Source organism: Podarcis cretensis, assembly GCF_951804945.1.
Source record: "Podarcis cretensis genome assembly, chromosome: 13".
In the NCBI taxonomy this organism is placed as follows: Eukaryota; Metazoa; Chordata; class Lepidosauria; order Squamata; family Lacertidae; genus Podarcis; species Podarcis cretensis.
Genome location: NC_137182.1, coordinates 45,174,537 through 45,196,145, shown reverse-complemented (window position 1 = coordinate 45,196,145; position 21,609 = coordinate 45,174,537). Strand labels below are relative to the sequence as shown.

The 21,609-nt window shown below is 44.4% G+C and overlaps 2 protein-coding genes across 2 annotated transcripts; both read left to right on the top strand.

Moving 5' to 3' along the window:
- Positions 1-700: 700 nt before the first annotated feature.
- LOC307201645 (vomeronasal type-2 receptor 116-like) lies at positions 701-9,973 on the top strand (the record flags this gene model as incomplete). The annotated part of the gene is made up of 5 exons (XM_079950943.1): positions 701-918; positions 3,106-3,397; positions 5,976-6,185; positions 7,503-7,629; positions 8,823-9,973. 5 exons carry the CDS (start codon positions 701-703, stop codon positions 9,722-9,724), a joined length of 1,749 nt encoding a protein of 582 aa, XP_079807069.1. The 3' UTR covers positions 9,725-9,973.
- A 2,214-nt stretch (positions 9,974-12,187) lies between these two features.
- LOC307202051 (immunoglobulin superfamily member 1-like) lies at positions 12,188-21,554 on the top strand. Its single transcript, XM_079951678.1, has 6 exons — positions 12,188-12,435; positions 14,568-14,606; positions 15,200-15,496; positions 18,821-19,117; positions 19,969-20,085; positions 21,085-21,554. The coding sequence occupies exons 1-5, from the start codon at positions 12,405-12,407 to the stop codon at positions 20,076-20,078; spliced, it is 774 nt and encodes a 257-aa protein (XP_079807804.1). The 5' UTR covers positions 12,188-12,404; the 3' UTR covers positions 20,079-20,085; positions 21,085-21,554.
- Positions 21,555-21,609: the final 55 nt, after the last annotated feature.

Below are 21,609 nucleotides of genomic sequence, written 5' to 3'. Positions count from 1 at the left end.
AACAATCTTCCCCCAAATAATTCTGTCATTGACAGGATCTCTGGGAATTGTAGCTCTGTGAAGGAAACAGGAATCTCCTAACAACTCTCAGCACCCTTAGCAAACTGCAAGTCCCAGGACTCTTTGGGGGGAAGCCGTGACTGTTTAAAGTGATATGATACCACTTTACGTACATAGTGCCGATGGGGCCTGACAGTGGAAGTGAAACATAGCCATCAGGGTTAGCTATTACCACCCCTATAATTATCCAAATCATTGTCATTTATTTGCCTGGACAAAGCCCCAGACGTCTCTAAAAGAAAAAGGAAAAAAAAAGCAAGAAACAATTTTATTATTTATATCCCATCCATCTGGCTTACAGCACATAAAAAATTGTCTGAAATTGTTATATAAACCCCCAACCGTGTCATTTGGGGCTATGGTTCCAGGGATTAAATTTGGCAGAGCTCTGTCTGTCTGAACTGGGGAGTTTCTCCTTTAAGTAGGACAGGTCATGCTTCAGATAAGTGTCACTAGATTAGTATCCAATGTGTGCTTCTGTTCTCCAGTTGATGCTCAAAGTAAAGCACATACATGCCACTTTAATACATGTATTGGCAGAATCAGCTGTCCTCCGAGCCATGTAATTTCAATCCAGCGTGATGCTGTCCTGAGACACATTTTACAGGAGTCTTTACCACCAGGAAGCTGAGGTTCTACGATGTTGCTGTTGTTGTTGCTGTTGCTGCTGCTGCTCTCTCAGATGGTGCACAAAGGAAACTCTGTGAAGTGCGCTGGAAACAATCCCATTCATGTCCCATCGGAGTGGTACCAACCTGGAGAAATCCTCATCGGTGGGATTGCCTCTCACACAGTTTACATTTTGCCCAACGTGTCCTTCAAAGTACACCCTTCTAAAGATTGGGTTAAATTTCCATTGTAAGGATTCTTCTTCTTCTTCTTCATTATTATTATTATTATTATTATTATTATTATTATTATTATTAAAAAATAAGGATATAGAATAAAGAAAAACGTGAATAAATTAACAAGTGTCAAAAGAGAAGAAAACAGATATTCAGGACTGAAATCAAAGAACAGGTTTCCATACCAAATCAGTGGTGGGACCAGGAAAGTACTGTATTTTTCCATTTGCCCCCATGTATAAGACACCCCCTATTTTGGGGGACACAAATTTAAGAAAATGGGGGGGTGGCCCACAGTTTTTGAGCTTTTTTTGGGAGGGGGGATGCCGAAAATCACTAACCCAAATGAAAAATGCTGACAATCGCAACATGCGCCTACCCGCTCACAAATAGCAGACGGCAATCGCACGCCCACTTGCTGAATAGGCAGCCAATCCTAAGCAACCCTTGCCGCAGCAACCAATCACCCGCCCAATTTCCACAGCACCAGCCAATAAAAAGCAGCACTTGACACAGCCACCAATCACCAACAAAATCGCCGCTGACAAGCTCCTGCTCACGGCTGCAACCAATTACACATCCCCCTCAAACACTATCCATGTATAAGACGAGCCCCGTTTTTTAAACATTATTTTACAGTAAAAAAAAAAAAACAACCCTCATCTTTTACATGGAAAAGTACAGTATATTTCTAGGTGTGTGAGGTCCCCCCCCCCAAAAAAAATTAAGATTTCTGAAAGAAAGTATATGTTAATAACAGGAGCCCAGCAATAGAGGAAGGCGAGTGGGAGGGCAAGTTCCATGTGTTTGTGTGTGTGTGTGTGTGTGTGTGTGTGTTTGGAGAGGGGGAGCATTTCCCCAACCTGCCTCACCTCTGCTGCCATCTAAATACCAAAATCAAATAGAGCACTTTGAAGTTCTGAGTGATGCAAAAGGTTTACGTTATGCTGAAGCTTATTGTGACAATACAGTGGTATCTTGGGTTATAGACACTTCAGGTTACAGACTCCGCTAACCCAGAAATAGTACCTCGGGTTAAGAACTTTGCTTCAGGATGAGAACAGAAATTGTGTGGCGGCGGCAGTGGGAGGCCCCATTAGCTAAAGTGGTGCTTCAGGTTAAGAACAGTTTCAGGTTAAGAACGGACCTCCAGTACAAATTAAGTTCTTAACTCGAGGTACCACTGTACCTAATCCTCTATTAGTGCAAGATCTTTATCATATACAAATAACAAAGTTAGAAGGTCCATTGGTAAGATAGAACTTGTTGTTACTTTAATGTCAGTTATTGTATCCCCCCCCAAAAAAAAATTTCTGATTTTAGGATACATCCAGAATATGCTACAACCTGGCATTTGCTTCTTTGCACCTCCTATAGGCTTCACTCGCTATATAAGGTCATGACTTGATGGTGTTAAGAACAAAAACTTATAAAAGCTTTCCTTAAGGATTACACTGACTGCTCTCTGGGAAACGTTTTGAGGAATTCATATTTTTATTTTTTCTCCCCCTGCCCACAAAGCAGGCTAGTTCCAGTAGGTTGGGGCTATCCCATTTCCAGTTGGGTTTTTTTTAAAAAAAATGCTTGGAAAATCGGTAACCACTCCTTTTATTATTTAGTCAGTAGAAAGTGTCATATTTCTGCCCAACAGCAGATATTCAAGGTGCCTTACGATAACAGAAAATTGCAATGCTGTTAAGACTGGAGATGTTAGGGAGTGGGCTTTTTGAATGCAACACATGTTTTGGGATTCTTCCCATTTAGGGGTACACCCTTGGCAAATCTCAAAAGAAGGAGAAGGAGGCAGGGATTATTATTTTTTTAAGCAAACTCCACTATAAATAATATTTGTAATTTCTTACTGCACAAAAGCACACTGTACGGCACACACTATGCAACTATATGGGCATAACTGAGCAGGAGATGACCATTGTCCCTTTTCCTCATTTTCAACGATGCTCCTACATTTCATCACCTCCTTAGGTTCAGGCATCTGAATCTCTTACAACACCCTTCCCCAACCTGGTGCCCTCCAGACTTCAACTGCCACCATCCTTGTCCACTGACCATACTATGTGAGGCTGATGGGAGCTGTAGTCCAAAAAATCCAGAGGGCATCAGGCTGGCAAAGGGTGTCTTAGAGGCACAACGAACCATTTCTGTGGTACCATGGTGAATTATTGTGTGGCTTTATTTACAGAGTGGTGACAAAGTTCTACCAGCACATCCTGGCCATGGTTTTTGCTGTAGAAGAGATCAATGAAAATCCCAGCATCTTGCTTAATGTCACTCTTGGATTCCACATCTATGACAGCAATTCCATTGCAAGGATGACCTACCGAGCCACGTTGGACCTGCTCTGCAATTCACTCCAGTTCTTCCCGAACTATAACTGTGGCATCCAGAAAAGGCTTGTGGCCGTCATCGGAGGACTTAGCTCTGCTACGACCGCACACATGGCAAAGGTCTTGAGCCTTTACAAGATCCCCCAGGTAGGGCATTCGGCTGTGGGGATTTCCCCTGATCTCATATCCTTCCCTTTTCTTTCTGGTAGCATGCTCATTAATTAGAAGCAAGAGGAAGAATAATGCTGGGTGGGGTTTGAGAAAAAATGAGATATTTGCAGAGAGGTACAAAATGGAGCTTTGAGCATATGTCTCTTTATAAAGGGGATCTCAAGGCTGCCTGTTTAATATTCATATTCATCCCAGAAAACTGTCTTGCCTGCTTTATCTGACAGAGGTTCATGGCAAAGTGAAATTTGCTGCCCTGATGTTAACTTAGGCTGCAGTATGCATGCTTACTCTACAGTACGGATAAGGCATAATAATAATTCCAGGGTTGTATGCGTTCTGCTCTGCAACGGAACAATGTAAGAGCCAGAATACGGTAAGCTCCTCATTCCCACCATCACATGTCTTTTCCTGAAGGTTTTTGTTCTTTTGTAAACCTTGGAGTCTGTCATGGTCCTGGTTACAGGCAGTCGGAGTCCCAGCTTGGTACATTGGGAAGCTGGAATCAGCAGTCCAGGGTCAGCAGTCCAGGGGTCAGGAAGCCAAGAGTCCATGAATCAGAAAACCAGGAGTCAGGATGCCAAAGGTCCAAGAGTCAGGAAACCAGGAGTCAGGAAGCCAAGGGTCCAAGAGTCAGGATACCAAGAGTCAGGAAGCCAAGGGTCCAAGAGTCAGGATACCAGGAGTCAGGAAGCCGAAGCAGTTAGGTGGGTAGCGTGTTGCTGTGGCAAAGAGCCAGAGGGAAATGCTTGTCTTATATACCCCTCCCAGCCCTTGCCACCAGGTGCTACGAGTCTTCTGTCAAGCCTCACCTGTGCAGCCATGCCTTGCCCTTCCAGGCCAAACTCAGGAAGGCCCCAGTCCTGCAAAGCCCTACCAGTCACAGGGCCTGGCTCCTGCACGCGCTCCTGACCGAGTCTATCCAAGCCTGCTACTATCTCCTTCCTGTGTGTGAATGCAGCCATTTTGGCATCACCAAAATAGAGCCTCCACCATCATTTTGTGGCTCTATTTAAAAAATAGAGTAATAAGAATAAATAAATAATCAAAAGTATAATATGTGACGAGGTGTTTCTTTTATTTCACCTCTGAAATTTCTGTCATTTCCCGTGCCCTCCCTGCCCAGCTGTCATATGGCTCATTTGAACCAGGAGTGAGTGGTGAATCGCATTTTCCTTCCTTTTACCTCATGGCTCCCAATGAAGCACTTCAATATCAGGGAATTGCCCACCTACTTTTGCACTTTGGGTGGAGATGGGTAGGTCTCATCACTATAGATGATGACAGTGGAGAACATTTCTTGGATGCTTTGGAACCAGTTCTTTCCCATTTAAGAATCTGTCTGGCCTTCACAGAAAGAATTAAAAAGTATATGAGGATGGCCAGCATACAAAAAATTTTCGAGCACATTTTTAATAATACCCCACTTTTCATGAAAAGCAAAGCCAATGCTATTGTTGTATATGGAGAATCTACAACCATGCAGGGAGTGGCAACTATTGTGTGGTTGACAATGGAGTTTATTCCTCTAATACTTCTTGATTCTGTAGAGATGTATTCTGCAGGAAAGGTGTGGATTACAACAGCCCAAATCGATTTCACATTTAGTCCTTTCCAAAGGTTTCTTGATACGCAAATGTTCCATGGTTCAATCTCCTTCACAATTCACTCTATGGAAGTTCAAGGCTTCCAAGAATTTGTTCAGGGTGCAAACCCTTATTATGCATACGGAGATGGTTTTATCAAGGATTTATGGGAACAAGCATTTATTTGCTCTGTTTCAAACTCCTCTGAGTCACCAAACATCACTGACACATGTACCGGAGAAGAGAGTCTGGAGAATCTTCCTGCACCTTATTTTGAAATGAGCATGACTGGCCACAGCTACAGTATCTACAATGCAGTCTATGCCCTGGCACGTGCCATACATAGTATGTACAGCTCTAGATCCAGTCACAGAGCAATGAAATATGAAGGTAGCCTGACACATCTAAATATGGAACCCTGGAAGGTAATGTGTCCCCCAGTGTCCCTGAATGTCATGTGGTTTGGTGTGAAATGTTCAGCTTAGGGATGGGAGAATCCATCAATTTCACCTTTTCTCAGATGCACATTTGTCCAGTCTTAGGTTCCATTCACCATCAGTTTGCAATAATAAAAAGTCTTCATGAAAGTTCATCAGCATTATAGCATGCATCTCCCCCTTTTTTTGCGAATGATTTCCCCTGACAGAATGCATTCTGTATGTAATGTACACAAATATATTCATTTTTGCACATACTTACCCCTAATGTACACACATTATGGGATGAACCGCATTGCAAAATTCAAGGAAGAGCAAATTTAGAAGAAAAGCTGTGTTTTGAATCACATGTTATTTTAGGAAGTGTGATTTAGGGAGGTTCGCATTAAAATCCAAATTAAACTGAATCCCCCACCCCTATGACTAGCATGCCTTGTTACAAAATTATCTGGGGGGGAAATATATCATTGAGTGTATTCCAAGACTTAAAAGGTTCTTCAATTCTCTCATGCGAAGCTCCACTCATTTCTTCAGAGGATCTCATTCAACAACAGTGCTGGAGATGAAATTAGATTTAATGAACGTGGAGAATTAGAAGCTGGTTTTGATGTTACCAACTTGATCACTTTCCCAAATCAATCCTATGTCAGGGTCAAAGTAGGACGTCTGGATCCTCAGGCTCCTCCAGAGAAAGTGTTCACCATTGATGAGGAAAAAATCCAGTGGCATGGAGAATTCACCAAAGTAAGACAATAGCTACACTCCCTCTCTAATATGAAAATAAAGTTTATCCACCAGCAGCACAATCTATGAATCTATTCAAATTTAAGTCCAAGTTCAATGGGGCTCATTCTCAGGTCAATGAGTAGAGAATTACAGTGTAAAATGGGTGGACAACAGTTTTAAAGTGAGTGAAATGAAGCATTTATTCATGCTTTGCCAGGTAAATATTTTGTTGTTGTTGTTGTTGTTGTTGTTTTTAAATTAAGTAGGACAGAATGTTGTGGTGGCAACTAGCAGTGATGATCATGAAGAGAACTACAAGGTAATAAGGATTGTTGCTGTTGTTTAGTCATTTAGTAGTGTCCGACTCTTTGTGACCCCATGGACCAGAACACGCCAGGCACTCCTGTCTTCCACTCCCTCCTGCAGTTTGGTCAAACTCATGTTTGTAGCTTCGAGAACACTGTCCAACCATCTTGTCCTCTGTCGTCCCCTTCTCCTTGTGCCCTTCATCTTTCCCAACATCAGGGTCTTTTCCAGGGAGTCTTCTCTTCTCATGAGGTGGCCAAAGTATTGGAGCCTCAGCTTCACAATCTGTCCTTCCAGTGAGCACTCTTAAGAATGGATAGGTTTGATCTTCTTGAAGTCCATGGGACTCTCAAGAGTCTCCTCCAGCACCATAATTCAAAAGCATCAATAAGGATTAGAAAGAATAATTAGGAGGTTTAAAGGAGCAGAGTGAGGCTGTTTGCAAAAGGGTTTCAAACATCCCTGTGTTGTACTTCATAGTCCCGACAAGCAGCATCAGCATCTGATATCGCTATGATGTTAGATGATTGACAGATGGACAGTCGCACCCACATTTGATTGACAGATGGACAGTCACCCTGTCCCATTTGCCCTGCTAGGAGTGGGGAAATGACAATTTGACCTGCCAACCAGAAAAGATAAAATGCCATCATTTCATAGCAGCAGTTCACTTGCTTAACCTCTCTCACCACCAAAGGAATACAAGTGAATAGCAAAAAGGACCCACAGAAGCGACACTGACACAAACCCCCACACATACACCATGTAGAATAGAAGCATTGCCACCTCACCCCACCCCACCCACCATTCCCCCCTCCACCTCTTTCCCCCTTTTCTTCCTAATGTACCACTAATGTCTCAGCAAATGAAACTGATCTGTAGAAAATCTAACATGAAAAAAGAGACATTGCATATACTTTTGTAAACCAAGAAATCTTTAATAAAAATGTTTTTTTTAAAAAAAACAATAAACACCAGCTGGTGAAAACAAAATACCATCTTCCCCAGTCTTCTGTCGTTTATGGACAGGTGCCCCCCGTCTCGGTGTGCAATGACTGCTGCCAACCTGGTTATCAGAAGATAACAAAGGAGGGTGCACCATCTTGCTGCTACACCTGTTCTCCATGCCAAGAAGGGAAGATTTCAGCTCTGGAGGGTAAGGGACAAAGAGCACGGTATTCTCAAGCAAATGAAAAGTGAGAACCAAAGATGTCCGGAGAAAGGAGAGTTGAATTTGAACAGGCACTCAAATCTCACCTCTGCATAGAGAGAGCCACTGTTCCTCAACCCCAGAACTCCCACCTGTCAAATCAGAATCATCATCGTGAGAAGACATGTGGTAAGGCAGGGATGGGGAACCTGTGGCTCTCCAGATCCTCCTGGACTCCAACTCCCATCTGGCCCAGCCAGCACAGCCAATGGCCAGGGGTGTTGTAGTCTAGCAACATCTAAAGGGCCAGTCAGACGGAGTTCAGCCTTAAGATCTTCCAAGGAAACCATGCTGGCTATTCCACAAGCAGCTGATTGTCACTTGGTGGTTGGGGCATAGTGTCCTCTTTTGCCACTAGAGGTGAAGCGGGAAGTGCTGCCAACACTGCCCGCTCTCTGCTGCTGTGTGCCCTTTCAAGCAGCACCGGTTTGCGTGAGATCTCACCCCAAATGGATGCAATCTGGCCCAAAATCTGCAGCAATGGTGGTAGCGCTTTTCCACTGCTAGCAAAGGCAGCGAGGCAAGTGGGGCACCCATAGAAGTGCCACCTGGGGGTCTTCTAACACCAGATGCAGCAGCCTCACCCTGCCTAATGGCCGGGCCAGCTCTGCTTGGTGGCAACACAGAAGTGGACTTTCTTGGTGGCAGCACCCACCCTTGTACCCTCCCCTGAGTGGTTTGAGAGGCAGCTACAGTAACCAGCTTTAAATGTTTCTTTGAAAGCATATATTCTTACATAGGTTTTCCTGGAGTCAGATTCCTTCTTTTCAAACTTTTTTTAAAAAAAATATTGGCTTTCTGTTTTCATTTAAGAAGTTTTATTTTATTGTATTTTAATATGACTTGATTCCTCATCCTGATTATATTTCATGTAAACCACTTCAAGATTTCTTTCTATATGGATTTTTCAAATCAACCAATGTAAGCACACCACCGGTAATTGGATAGTTCTTCTGGCATGGGTTATCCTGCTGGATTTAACAAGGTATCTATCAAGTTAGCAGGAAGGCAGGAATTCCCACCCTATCCCAGTCACCCTGCAGCTATGCTTGTAGCAACCAGGGAAGTCCCTGGTCACCTCTACAAATATGTAAATATATGAATTGTCACTGAGACTTTTCAACTCCTCCTTTTCTCAGACACAGACTCTTGTTTCCAGTGCTCTGAAGATCAGCATCCAAACGAGGCTCAAAATCGATGCATCCCTAAAGTTGTAAGTTTCCTCTCTTACGAAGAACCTTTAGGGATCAGCGTGGCTTTGTTTGCCATCTCTTTTTCCCTGGTAACTTCCTTAGTGTTGGGAACTTTTATTAAACACCGGGACACGCCCATTGTCAAAGCCAATAACCGGAGCCTCAGCTACACTCTCCTCGTCTCCCTCCTGCTCTGTTTCCTCTGTCCGCTGCTGTTCATTGGCCAACCTGGGAAAGTGATTTGCATGCTCAGGCAAACATCATTCAGCATCACCTTCTCTGTGGCTGTTTCGTCTGTCTTGGCCAAAACCATGACAGTGCTTCTGGCCTTCTTGGCCACTAAACCAGGTTCCAGGATGAGCAAATGGGTGGGGAAAAGGCTCGCAACTTCCATTATTCTTTGTTGCTCCCTTGTTCAAGTTGGCATTTCGACAGCATGGCTGGGATCAGCTCCCCCCTTCCCAGATTTTGACATGCACTCATTGGCAGGTGAGGTCATAGTGGAATGTAATGAAGGCTATGCCACCTTCTTCTACTGTCTACTGGCTTTTATGGGTTTGCTAGCTGTCATCAGCTTCACTTTGGCTTTCCTAGCCAGGAAGCTTCCAGATGCTTTCAACGAAGCCAAGTTTATCACCTTCAGCATGTTGGTGTTCTGCAGTGTTTGGGTATCCTTTGTTCCAACCTACCTGAGCACTAAGGGGAAATACATGGTGGCAGTAGAGATCTTCTCCATTTTGGCCTCTGGGGCTGGATTGCTGAGCTGTATCTTTTTCCCCAAATGCTTTGTCATTATGATGAGGCCTGAGCTGAACAACAAAGAACAGATAATAAAGAGAAATAAATAAATGACCTGAAGTGCCACCTGTCTCTTGTCATGTCCTCACACAGAAAGAAGCATGATGAAAAAACACTGTAGTTAGGCACAGCACCAAGAGAAGATGCCCAGACTAGAGCCCCTATTAGGCAGTCTTTGATGGCTTTCCTCACCTGGTACCAGAAGTTTTCACTTTTTAGCAATCTAAGGCAGACCAAGGGAGCCAATGGTGCCCTCTCAAATTTGGTATAATTCAGTTTATTGTCAGCTAACCTTCATAAGCTAACTTGAAAGCACAATGGAGGAGGGCCATATTCCCTCATTTCCTCTCCTTCATGGGGGCCACTCATCAGTGGTGAGCAGGACTGGAGACAAAATTGGATGAAAATTCGCCCAAATCTACACTACCAACACAGGTTGCCATATGTCTGGAATTTCCTGGACATCTCGACAATTCCTGCCCAAACAGTTTCCGACAGCTGAATCCTGGCTATGTCTGGGAAATTCCAGATGTATGGCAACCCTAATAATTAACAAACAATTATTATTGCTTCCATCTTGTGCTGAAGTGACTTCAAAGCAACCCATTACAGTCTGTGGCATTCTAACAGGATGGCCCCTCTAGAATTTGTCACATACATACACACACGAATTTGTAACACTGTCTGTGCTTGGCTCCCCAGAGCTTAAATACATGACCTTTCACACACCCTTTCAAACACCTGCATTTGGAGAGGATCCCTAACTTGGCACGGGGCGGGGGGGGGGGGGAGGGAGAAGACCTGAAATACAGGACAAAACTGCATCAATACAGGACAAAACTGCATCAATGCAGGACAAAACTGCATCAATGCAGGACAAAACTGCATCAATATAGGACTTAGCATTTTACATTGCAATATGGGACAATCCTGTATTACACAGGACATGTGGCAACCCTAGCTAAGATGGAAGAGCTCTCAGCATCAACACCCCAACAGATCTTGCCTCTTGATTAGTCACAGCTTTTGATCCATTGTCTCCCAAGATAGACGGGTGACAATAACAGGATCCAGCACAGATCAAGCATGTCTCTGCCTCTCCAGCTTCTCAGCCTGCTTTCTGCTCAGCTCACTCACAACACACTCTCCTAAAATTCTCTCCAGCTGGCAGTTAGGTGAGAGGGGGAAAGCCCTATGGCACAGAGCAACTTCTTTGGTTATGCTGATGAAGGTACTTAAGTGGCCAGCAATGACCACTGGTTTAACAATATAATCCTCTGTTTTTAATTCATACTAGACCCTAAGAATTCCAAGGAACTCAGGGTACCATACAGACTCACCTCTCCAAACCTACAGCAATACTGTCTGAGCCAAACCATACGAGACCTAAAGAATTTGTGTTAGAACCTGAGGTGGGGGAGGAATCTGGATCCTAACATATAATAGAAAGTTGAAGACCAAGCAGGGAAACACTGACAGCCAGGTATTAAGTGTGTGTGTGTGTGTGTGTGTGTGTGTGTGTGTGTGTGATGGGCTTCCTCTTCATATGTACATTTATTAATCTCATTTGAAGTCCAACAAGGTCTCAAGTCAGATCTCAGGTCTCAAAGCACTTAAATTGATGCAGTCCCGAAGCATGACTATAGTGAAATAGACACGTTCTGGGTGCCTTTTCCTTCTGCAGATTTCCCTGCTGCAGTCTTGCAGTGGGGCTTCTGTTACGGCTTATTATCCTCCCCTTAAGCATCCCTGTTTATTATTCTTGCCACTATTGGTCATTTTTTCTCTTGCACTTCCTTCCCAAGAAGCCCAGGGCAGCAAACAACACAGAGATAAAAGAACACAGATTTTAAAATAATCAAATTAAAGCATGCAAAAGCAGTTGCATATCCTCACAGCTAATAGCTTCAAGGTATAGACTTTTCAAAGCATTCACCATTAAAACAGGCATTGTGTATGCATCTTCTACGTGTTTTGTGCATTGAAAATACATCCCATAGTCTGCAGAAGTGCATCATCTGACTGGGGGGTTGCGTTCTGATCCACAACAAGCATGTTTGGAAGCATAGGATTAAGGCCGTCCTCTATGGAAAACAAATTCCTACTCCATTCAAAGTGCAAGATTTGGTTGACCTTGGTCTGATCCAGCACTTTGACATTCTCACAAGTCCTGGATCTACAGCTGGTATGTAGAACTGTCTCAGTCAGTGAAGGTTGGCTCATGTTGGTACTGATAGGGCAGAAAGCAAGGAGACCAACAGTAGGTGGAGTCAGAGTCTATTGCTGGAGGAGCCAGAGCCAATAATAGATGGAAATAACTACATTGAGACTAAGGAGGTAACGGCTGACAGCCAGCTGGAAGTAAGGTGGGGGATGACTGATGGCAAGCTGAGCTTGGTGGAGCAATGTCCAATTTACTGGGTGTAGCAAGAAAACAGGAAATACTAAAGTGGTTGACAGCTCATACTGTCTGCTGACTCTTCCAATATGGGCAAGCCATTTCCAGTTTCTCTTCTGAGCAGTAAGTTCCCATGGTCCAGCAGCTGAGATCAGTTTAGACTTCCCAGTAAGTTGATTGTGAAAGGACAGGCTTCCCTGCTCATTCTCTGACCTTCTGTAGAAGACTCTTGTAGAGACTGCCTCGGAGGGGAAGACCAAATTCAAAGCTAGAGATATCGAAGGAGAGTTTCCAAGGAGGTGGAATCAAGGTGGAGAAAGACCCCTCTCGACATGGAAGTTCTTTTTCTCGTTCCTGTGCTAGGTATGTCTTGCTACTTTCTGATAACCCCAGCCTCTGGTCCTGCTCTGCTCTGTTCTGTCCACTTACCATATAACAGCAGCAACAAACACACCAGCTGCCTCAGAGGAAAAGGCTGTGGGCAGTGGTGCCTTGTATAGTTGCATGCTTAAAACTCATCAGTGTGGCCAGGCGAGTGTGTGTGTGTGTGTGTGTGTGTGTGTGTGTGTGATCTAAATTGATGTATAATTAATCTAAGCTACTGATTTGTGATGCATTTTGTACTTATTTCGGGAATGAAATGTTATTGTTGCTTTTTTGTTTTTCACCACTACAATGATTTATTTTCTTTAATGTTGGCTGTATATTATTTTTTTTGCGAACAAATACATTGCCCCAAGACATGATCTTAAGCAGTGGTCTTCAACTAGTCCAGACAGAAAATCCGAGCCAGGAACATGGGACCATCTTTCACATGTTCATTTCTTATTTATACTTAGTAGTATCTCTTGATTTCTGGAGGCTTTCTCTTGAATTAAGCTGTGGCTTATATTGAGCAAGAGGAAAAGTCATTGTCCGCATTTATGCTTGCATTATGTTGTCACTTACGGTCATCTCAACTTTCACAATCTTCCTGTTTCCTCTTCCTCTCCACTCATACTGTTTTCTACATTCTCTCTACCTTCTCAAACTTTTCTGTACTTCAGCCTTCTACTTCAATTCACCTGCTCATTGTTGCCTTTTTATCTCCCTCTTCTTCCTTTGCTCACTTTCTTCCATCTTGTGTCAGCTTCAATGCTGCCTTTAATTCACCTCTCTGTCATTTAGGTCCTCTCCTAATATCAGCTTTCCTGAAATAAAAATGAACAGGGTTTCTGGGAAAGTTCATCACCCTCAGCACCCAATAAAGACGCCAGTTACTATTTGTTGCTCCTTGGTTGACGTTTGAGGAAACTTCCCAGATTCTGCTATACTGAAGCAACATATTTTTGTAGTTCCATAACAAACAAACAAAACGCTTTTCTTTCTTTTTTTTCTTTTTCTTATAATTCTTTTAAAAGCAACTAAATAAAACTAACCTTCATTCCAAATCAACACTGAAATATTAAAGAAGCAAACTTACTTGAGAACAGGTCCAATTAAAATAAATGGGCCTTACTTCTGAGTAGACATGCGTAGGATTTGTATGTTAATTTAATTATGATTAACTAAGGTTCTCTCTCCCTGGTCAGCTGCATTTCCTTTCCCTTTCCTGCAGGTTTTGTTTTCTTCTTGACATCTTCTGTGGCTGCCTTTTCCCCCCTTTCTCACAGCTGCCGGTCTGCCTGCCCTCTCCATGTATCAACTTTCCTGAACTCAGATGTACAGAAAATAAATCTGATTTTTTCTCTCTCTCAGTACCCTCAGAACGTAAAACAGGCAGAAGTGGAGAGGGGAGGAGATATAAAAACCTCCACAGGACTGAACATAGGTAGAGCTCAGACATAGCTACACAAACCAACAAACACATTTCATCTTATCCAGTATTTTAGGCATGTTTGCCCATTAAGTTCAGCTAGAATCCCCACACCATTTTCCTCCAGCCCAATCCTTCTGTTCCAAGCAAATAGAAGTCATTGAATAGCAGTCCTTACTGGTGAATAAGCCCTCACATCTCTAGACTCGCGGCTGCCTGGATTCATTCCTCCCTGAGTGTTTCACCACCAACAGCTGCAGCCATTCCAGCGCTTCTTTTCTATGCAGAGGAGTCCAGTGGCTTCTAGGCTTCACAACACAACCAGCTTTATGTGATTCAGTGAGGCTGCAATAGTCAGGTAAATAGCCTCTTCTCAAGCCAGGCAGTGTGTTTCCACTATGTGGGTTTCCGTGGAGATGGCATTTTTTCTGTGGCCCGCCTGGTGTGGCCGTGCAGCCGACCTGTGGGTACAGACCCATTGGCTGAAGACCTAAGCCTAAGGTCTAAAGGGATATATTGTTGCAGCCTTCTTGAAGCTATGCAGGTCTGGGGGCTGGTCAATGCTTGGATGGGAGCCTACCTAATACATATGCTCCCTTGAGTCAAATATAACATGTAAATAATCTTCAGATCAAATCAATTCAAACTTCCAGGCATATTTAACCAGTTCCATCCCTCCTTTTTTATTTCTCTCTTTCAGTTTTCCTGCTTCTTGTTCCACAGCCAGCATCATCTGCAGGTAACATTCCAACTTCTTCCCAGTGAGTTGTTTATGTGGAGAAGACCAGAATGTCTCTAGAGGAGAATCCTTGTCACTTTTGTGCTCTTTTAGCAACCCAGCACCCCCTCCAGCTGCTTTGTGGTTCCCCCAAGTATGCTAGTAACTTCACTCGTATACATGGGTACTTTCTAGGAGCAAACTGTACCAAACTTACAAATCCCAGTGCCACCTCCGCCCCCCTTTTGCAACACCACTGTGTATTATAAAAGCGAAGTCACCCTCCAAGTGTGAATCCTTAGGTAGGTAAAATGAAACATATACCCATGTTTAGGAGCAAAGTTACTGGCATGCTTGGGGAAAACTGCAAGGATTGCAGAACTACAAATATATATATATATAGGAGGGGAGGGGGTGGAATGAAAAGTCCTGAAACAGAGGTGGGCTGAATAAGACAGTTTGCAGAAAAACACAAATAAATTTTAAAAGTATGTGGGGTGGGGTGGCGTAACCTGGAACAGGGCAAGGCTAAAACAGAGCACCCCACAGTGTGACAGTTCATTTCGGGTTCCACTTGTTTGCCTGCCACTGAGATCCCTCTGCTTTTCTTCCAGGATCTCTCCCTCCCCCCAAACTCTCAGTACAGACAAATTATCCCGAATACTATGAAGGCGAGAGGGTTGTGCTCATATGCTCAGCTTTCCTAAACAGGTTGGTGGAGGGATACAGGTTCTTCAATCAGGATGGGCAACAGATTCTCAAAATGGCTGCCGACCCTTATCAAAAGGGCAGACTGATTTTTAGGGCTGAAACAAGCAAGATGGGAAATTACAGCTGTGATTACTGGATGGGGAAAGCTGATACAGAGGTCACATCTGCCCGAAGCAACTCCATCTCCCTACAAGTGAAAGGTAGGTTTCTAGTTCCTGGGACATTGGTGGCCTGTTCCAATGCTGAGAAGCCTTAGTGATGGTCTGTCTGATTCATTTTCTTCTCGTCTGCCACTTGCTACATCTGGTGCCCCCAATTTGATGTCCTCTGACACCCCTCTTGATGACTGACAAGGGCCCATGCCCTCCCAGTTTTATCATTCTTTCTTTTTTAAGTGGGTTGTTTGGCTGGGGGTGTCCTCATTGCTAGCCGGTTCCCTGTTTCTTTTGTTTGTGCTTTGTTTTGGTACACATGTAGATATTTGCATGCCTTTTTTGGGGGGGGGGAATAGAGTTTCTAGACATTGTCCGTTCCTCCCCTGTGAAATGGGATTTGTTGTTGTTGCTGCTGCTCATGACTAAGAAATTGTCATTTCCCAATGTGAGTCTGGACCCAGAAAGTCTGGGGACCCCAGTGTTAGAAATCTACAGCCTTGCTCAGGGCGGAGTAAAGGTTGAGGTTGACCATTAGGTCCAGTCGCGGACGACTCTGGGGTTGCGCTCTCATCTCGCTCTATAGGCCAGGGAGCTGGTGTTTGTTCGCAGACAGCTTCTGGGTCATGTGGCCAGCACGACTAAGCTGCTTCTGGAGAACCAGAGCAGCGCACGAAAACACCATTTACCTTCTTGCCGGAGCGGTACCTATTTATTTATTTGCACTTGACATGCTTTTGAACTGCTAGGTGGGCAGGAGCTGGGACTGAACAATGGGAGCTCACCCTGTCACAGGGATTCAAACTGCCGACCTTCTGATCAGCAAGCCCTACCTAGGCTCTGTGGTTTAGACCACAGCGCCACCCCCATCCCAGGGCAGGGTAGGAGTGGATAACTATGCAGAATATAAATGACATGATTAGCAAAGCACAGCTTTAAAATAAAGAACAAAATAAATGCCTTGGGTGGGAGGTGGCAGCCATCAGCTTAATCTTTCCCTCCCTAGAAACAATCTCAGCAAAAATCAGGCAAACACACATACCGTATACACTATTAGCTTTCAGGTGGGGGAACCTCTCACTGTTATCTAACACACTATAAGGAGGACCCTTTCTGTACCTTTGTAGCCCTGAAAGTGTAGAATGAACAAACGTATTGCAAACGCACTCATTTGCTGCAAAAAATAAAGCAAAATAATAATAATAACCTTTTGGAGAAATTATAGCTTCAGGTGGCTATTTTCACCCAAAAAACCCCCCACAAAAAACAGTGCAGAAGTGTTGTGCCTGCAAGATACCCCCGTCAATATGATGGAGGGGAGGAAGCTCTGCTGTATATATATGTGTGTGTGCTTCTCTAACCGGAACAAGCTCAATGGCCTCTGCATACTGAGTATGACTTGAATACTAGCCCTTTTTTATGTTTTCAATTTTTTTACTGCAGAGAAGAGAAACCGAGTTTTCAGAAAGTTTCCCAGCCACCCAAATAAAAAATGTTTAGGCAATTACTTTCATTCTTAGTTATCAGTTTTGGTGAAAAGAAACTAAACTTATTGGGAAAATTTGGAAATGAGCAGCAAAACCACTAAGTGGCAGCAAAGGCTAGGTTATGCAACCTGAATTCAAATTTCCGGGTTGTTGCCAACTATTTAATGAGCCCAAATAAGCCGTGTTAGTTAGCTATTCTGAGTAGTGCTAGCTTGAATAAAACCCTCAGATCCCTTTCATCGTATGTACAAAGTTGGATAGGAACATTTTGGTGCAGGAGTGTGAACATGTTGGGGATGTGGGCTTGGGAGAGCACATCTTTGTTTGGAATTCTATCCTCCCATGTGATACCCAAAATCCTCCTGACACAGTGCATGTGGAAGGCGTTGTGGCACCGCTGCTGACAGCTGTAAGTTGCCCACGGCTCACTTCCATAAAGCACCATGCTCAACACTCAAGCCTGATAGACCTTTATCTTGGTATTGGATGCTAGCATCACGTTCTCCCATACCCTTTTGGAGAGGTGAGCCATTGCCAATACGCTGATTGCGTGGACAGGCGGAGTCCCTGGATCCCGCGCGGTCCCCCCCGTCATGTGGAATAACGACTCAAGACAACGTGCTATGGGATTAAATTGGCCACAACTTTATTAAATTTCAAATGTGGGTAGACCTTGGCTCAGGCATTGGGCGTTCTCCCTCCCCAGTCCCCAGCCGGGGACCTAGGGAGCATCAGGGTTATCCAGTCTGTGGGGGGGGGATGGGCCGGCTCTGGAGAACATATGTTCAAGCAGAGATAGCCACCCCCGTTACGCCGCCACCGCAGGGGAGAGCAATGATGACCTTTCGGCGTACGGTCAAAGCCTCCCTTCAGAAACCCCTTTAACGGGGAACCCTGATATCGCCACCGCAAAGAGGAAGATGGACTAAAAGATTCCGCCCAAGGCCTGATACCGTCAGTGTTGTGACATTTTGCTACGGGAAAGGCGAAACCTGCCAATGCAGGGAAATGCCTTTCCGGCCCTTTAAAAGCGACCTTATCGTAGCAGCGCCCACATACCTGTGAAGAAACGTTAACCTGCAAAACCTGTGAAGAAAAGTTAACCTGCAAAATAAGACATTAACTGAGGGTGGGTAGGGTGGGAGAAGCTCTGGAGCCAAGTGAGGATTCCCAGGTAAGATCCTCCCTCTATTGTGTGGGCAGGTAATCCCTCCCCTACCTGGCCTGGTCTCCTTGGCAACGCTTCCCCCAGGTGGGATTGGACAACTGAGGTAGGCGGAGACCTCCAGGTATCCCACCTGAGGGAAGGCAAAGCTAAGCCTATGCTGTTGGAGCCGCTCCAGATCTAGGGGCTGCACACGTCCACGCAAAGGGCGCCCCCCGTTTTAAGCGGGGAGCGGTCATTATGGTGGAACCCAACACTGTCTACCATCTCAAATGTGTGGTCACGAGTGCTGATGCATGGAGTGCTGGCAACATCCTGACCCAAGACGTTGGTCTTTATCTGCGTCTTTAGGCACACTTTGCCCTAATCTATGTATTTTTGTACACATCTCTTGGCTACAGAACCACATTTCAAAATTCAGAGAAGTGTGGCTGTGTTTTAGTTTTTCTGTCATTTTAGAAAATGCAAATCAGTTAGGTTCACCTTTAAATGGGAACTAAATCACATATCTCCTCCACTCTTCAGTTATTTCATTGCAAGTCTAAAATCTGTTGTCTAAAAATGCTTCCCTGCCCTCACCCTATCTCTCTCTTTTCCCACCCTCTCTCTCCACCCACCCAACCATTGCAAGCATACTTCAGGGTGGAGGAGTTTAGCTAGCCGCTGTCACTGTGTTACACGAAGCAATCTCAACCCTGGGCATTTATCTTTCTTTCCCAGAAGCCCCGGAAGCCCCCTCCCTCTCTTTAAACCCCAGCCTCCTTGAGTACCACCTGGGAGATAATGTCAGCCTTGTGTGCTCAGCTCCGCCTGAAAGAAAGGAAGTCAAGGAGTTCCAGTTCTATAGCGACAAAGAGGAAATATCAGTTGTGCCTCGATATGGCAACGTCTACACTCACAACATGAGCATCATGGAACCCAAAGATGTGGGAAGCTTCACGTGTGGCTACGTAGTGGACCTCTCTGGAAGAAAAGTTATTTCAAAGAAGAGTAATTCTGTCACCATTGTTCAAACAGGTAATCTCCAGATCTATCTATCATCTATCATCTATCTATCTATCTATCTATCTATCTATCTATCTATCTATCTATCATCTATCTATCTAATCTATCTATCTATCATCTGTCATGTATCTAATATATTTATTTACCTGCCTTTAGCCAATAAAGGCTCTCAGGGCTGCTTAGAAAATAAAAGATCAATATTAAGATGGGCCCTGCCTTCAGACTTACAATCCAAAAATTAAAAAGACACGACATGCAAAGAAAAAGGGAGTCAGAGGGAGAAGGAAATTCATGCTGAAGTAAAGGTTCTTAAAGTTGCAGATCTTATTGCGAAGTTAACAAAAGGAATTCTTCACTGGTGGCTCCTTGTTGTCTTCTTGTAGATAAAGAACATGCTTTGTTTTGAAGCACTCTTCCTTCACAGATAACATGCGAGAGCAGAGCCAATGCCCAGGCAGGAGCCAGGGCAGCTTCTACCACACAGTTATTTCCCAGACATGCTGCTTGAGTTGCATCTGACAACCCCCACTGGAAATGGTTCCTTCCAACACAGATCCACAAACCTTTGACTGGATTTTTCCAGCTGGCTGTGGGGAAAGCAGGGAATGGGGCAATGCTATCTCTCTTGCAAATCTATCTTCCATAGATTTGGTTGCGAGATCAGGAATTGATAAGATAGGTAAATCACATGGCGAGATTCTGTAGAAATAACACTCGGAGAGTCTGCCAAAATGACTAAGAAGCATTGGGTGGCCCAAACCAATATCCACAAAGTCTTATCTGATTCTGAATAAGAGGACCCAACTTGGGTGAAATGTGGCATCTTTTCATTACACTCTGTAACCAGAAACTCTTTTTCTTAGTCAACGGGAACTTAGTCAACTTTTCCAGCTGGAAACGGATGGTGGCCATTGGTGGTTCCTTCTTCACCATCAACAGCCTCATCTTCCTCATCTCCCATTTGTGTTTTTAAACCACAGGTAAGTGAAATGAGTAAACATTTCCTTTTGAACATGTACTTTGGAGCAGGTGTGGCCCAATACATTTTTTGTGGTTGAAGTAAGGGTTTAAGATGATTCAGCTTCACTGAAAACCACTGTGGTGTTAGATGTGTGATGGTGGCCTTGAGACTTTCTGAGACTTGAGCCTTCCATCATGCAAAGCAGAGATGAGGAACTGTTGCTGGACTATGTCCCCTACCATCCCAGATTATTGGCTTTGCTGGCTGTTGAAGTCCAGCAACATCTGGGTGGCAACAGGTTATCCATCTCTGATTGAGCCCAGAGTTGTCTTCCTTGATTGGCCATGACATTCCAGATCACTTTCTCACCACCTGTGGAGACTGCGGGGAGTGGGGGCATTGCCTCTGAGGTTTTCTGTGTGGCAAAGGATTCAGGATCATGACATAGGGATAGTTATATCTAAACCATTGGGACAGGGGTGGTGCTGTGGGTTAAACCACAGAGCCTAGGACTTGCCGATCAGAAGGTTCGAATCCCCGAAACGGGGTGAGCTCCCCTTGCTCGGTCCCAGCTCCTGCCCATCTAGCAGTTTGAAAGCACATCAAAGTGCAAGTAGATAAATAGGTACCGCTCCGGTGGAAAGGTAAACGGCATTTCCGTGCACTGCACTGGTTCGCCAGAAGTGGCTTAGTCCTGCTGGCCACATGACCCGGAAGCTGTACGCCGGCTCCCTCGGCCAATAAAACGAGATGAGTGCCGCAACCCCAGAGTCGGTCACGACTGGACCTTTACCTTTATATCTGAACCAGCCTGGGTCCCACCACCTCTCTAGCAAGCTTCACATTATTTATTTATTTATTATTTATCCGAACTGGGCCCATTCCCAAAGCATTCCACCTCAAGCATCACAACACTGGGAGTTAGGGAGGGAAATGGTTGGTCTGGGCTGCATCTTTGCCTTGAAGTTATGATCCAGGGAAGCCTCTCATCTCTTGCTATTTTTAAAATCATTTTTAGGTCTCCTCTTCAGGTGACTGTAATAGTTCTCTTTGCCCGACTGACGGCAGTCCGACCTCAGCTGTTCATCAACCCGATTGTGGATTCATTCACCAAATGAGCCAGCTTCCCCCATAAATCACATAACCAGGAGGAAAAATCTGGATCCATCTTCCACAAAAGAGCACAAGCAGAGGGCTGGAAACCAAGTTCTGGGTTTCCAGAACTTGCAGTGGAAACATTTGCAGTGGAAATCATTTTGATTGCTCTGTCTTTATAGGCTTTATCACATATTATGAGTGATTTGCTGCAGCAATTGTTTTAGGGGAGGGGGGGATTGATGGCTTCGCACAATCATTTTGTTGTGTAAACCTGTCACAGGAATGAGGACCTTCTGGCCCTGCAATGTTTCTGAATTTCAGTTTCCATCAGCTGCAGTCAGTTTCCTGATCCCTGCTCTAACATGCGGACCTCCCCCTCCCCCCTTTTTTTTAATGAAAAGACAAAAACAAAAAAACAATTCATCGAAAACAACAACTCAGGTCC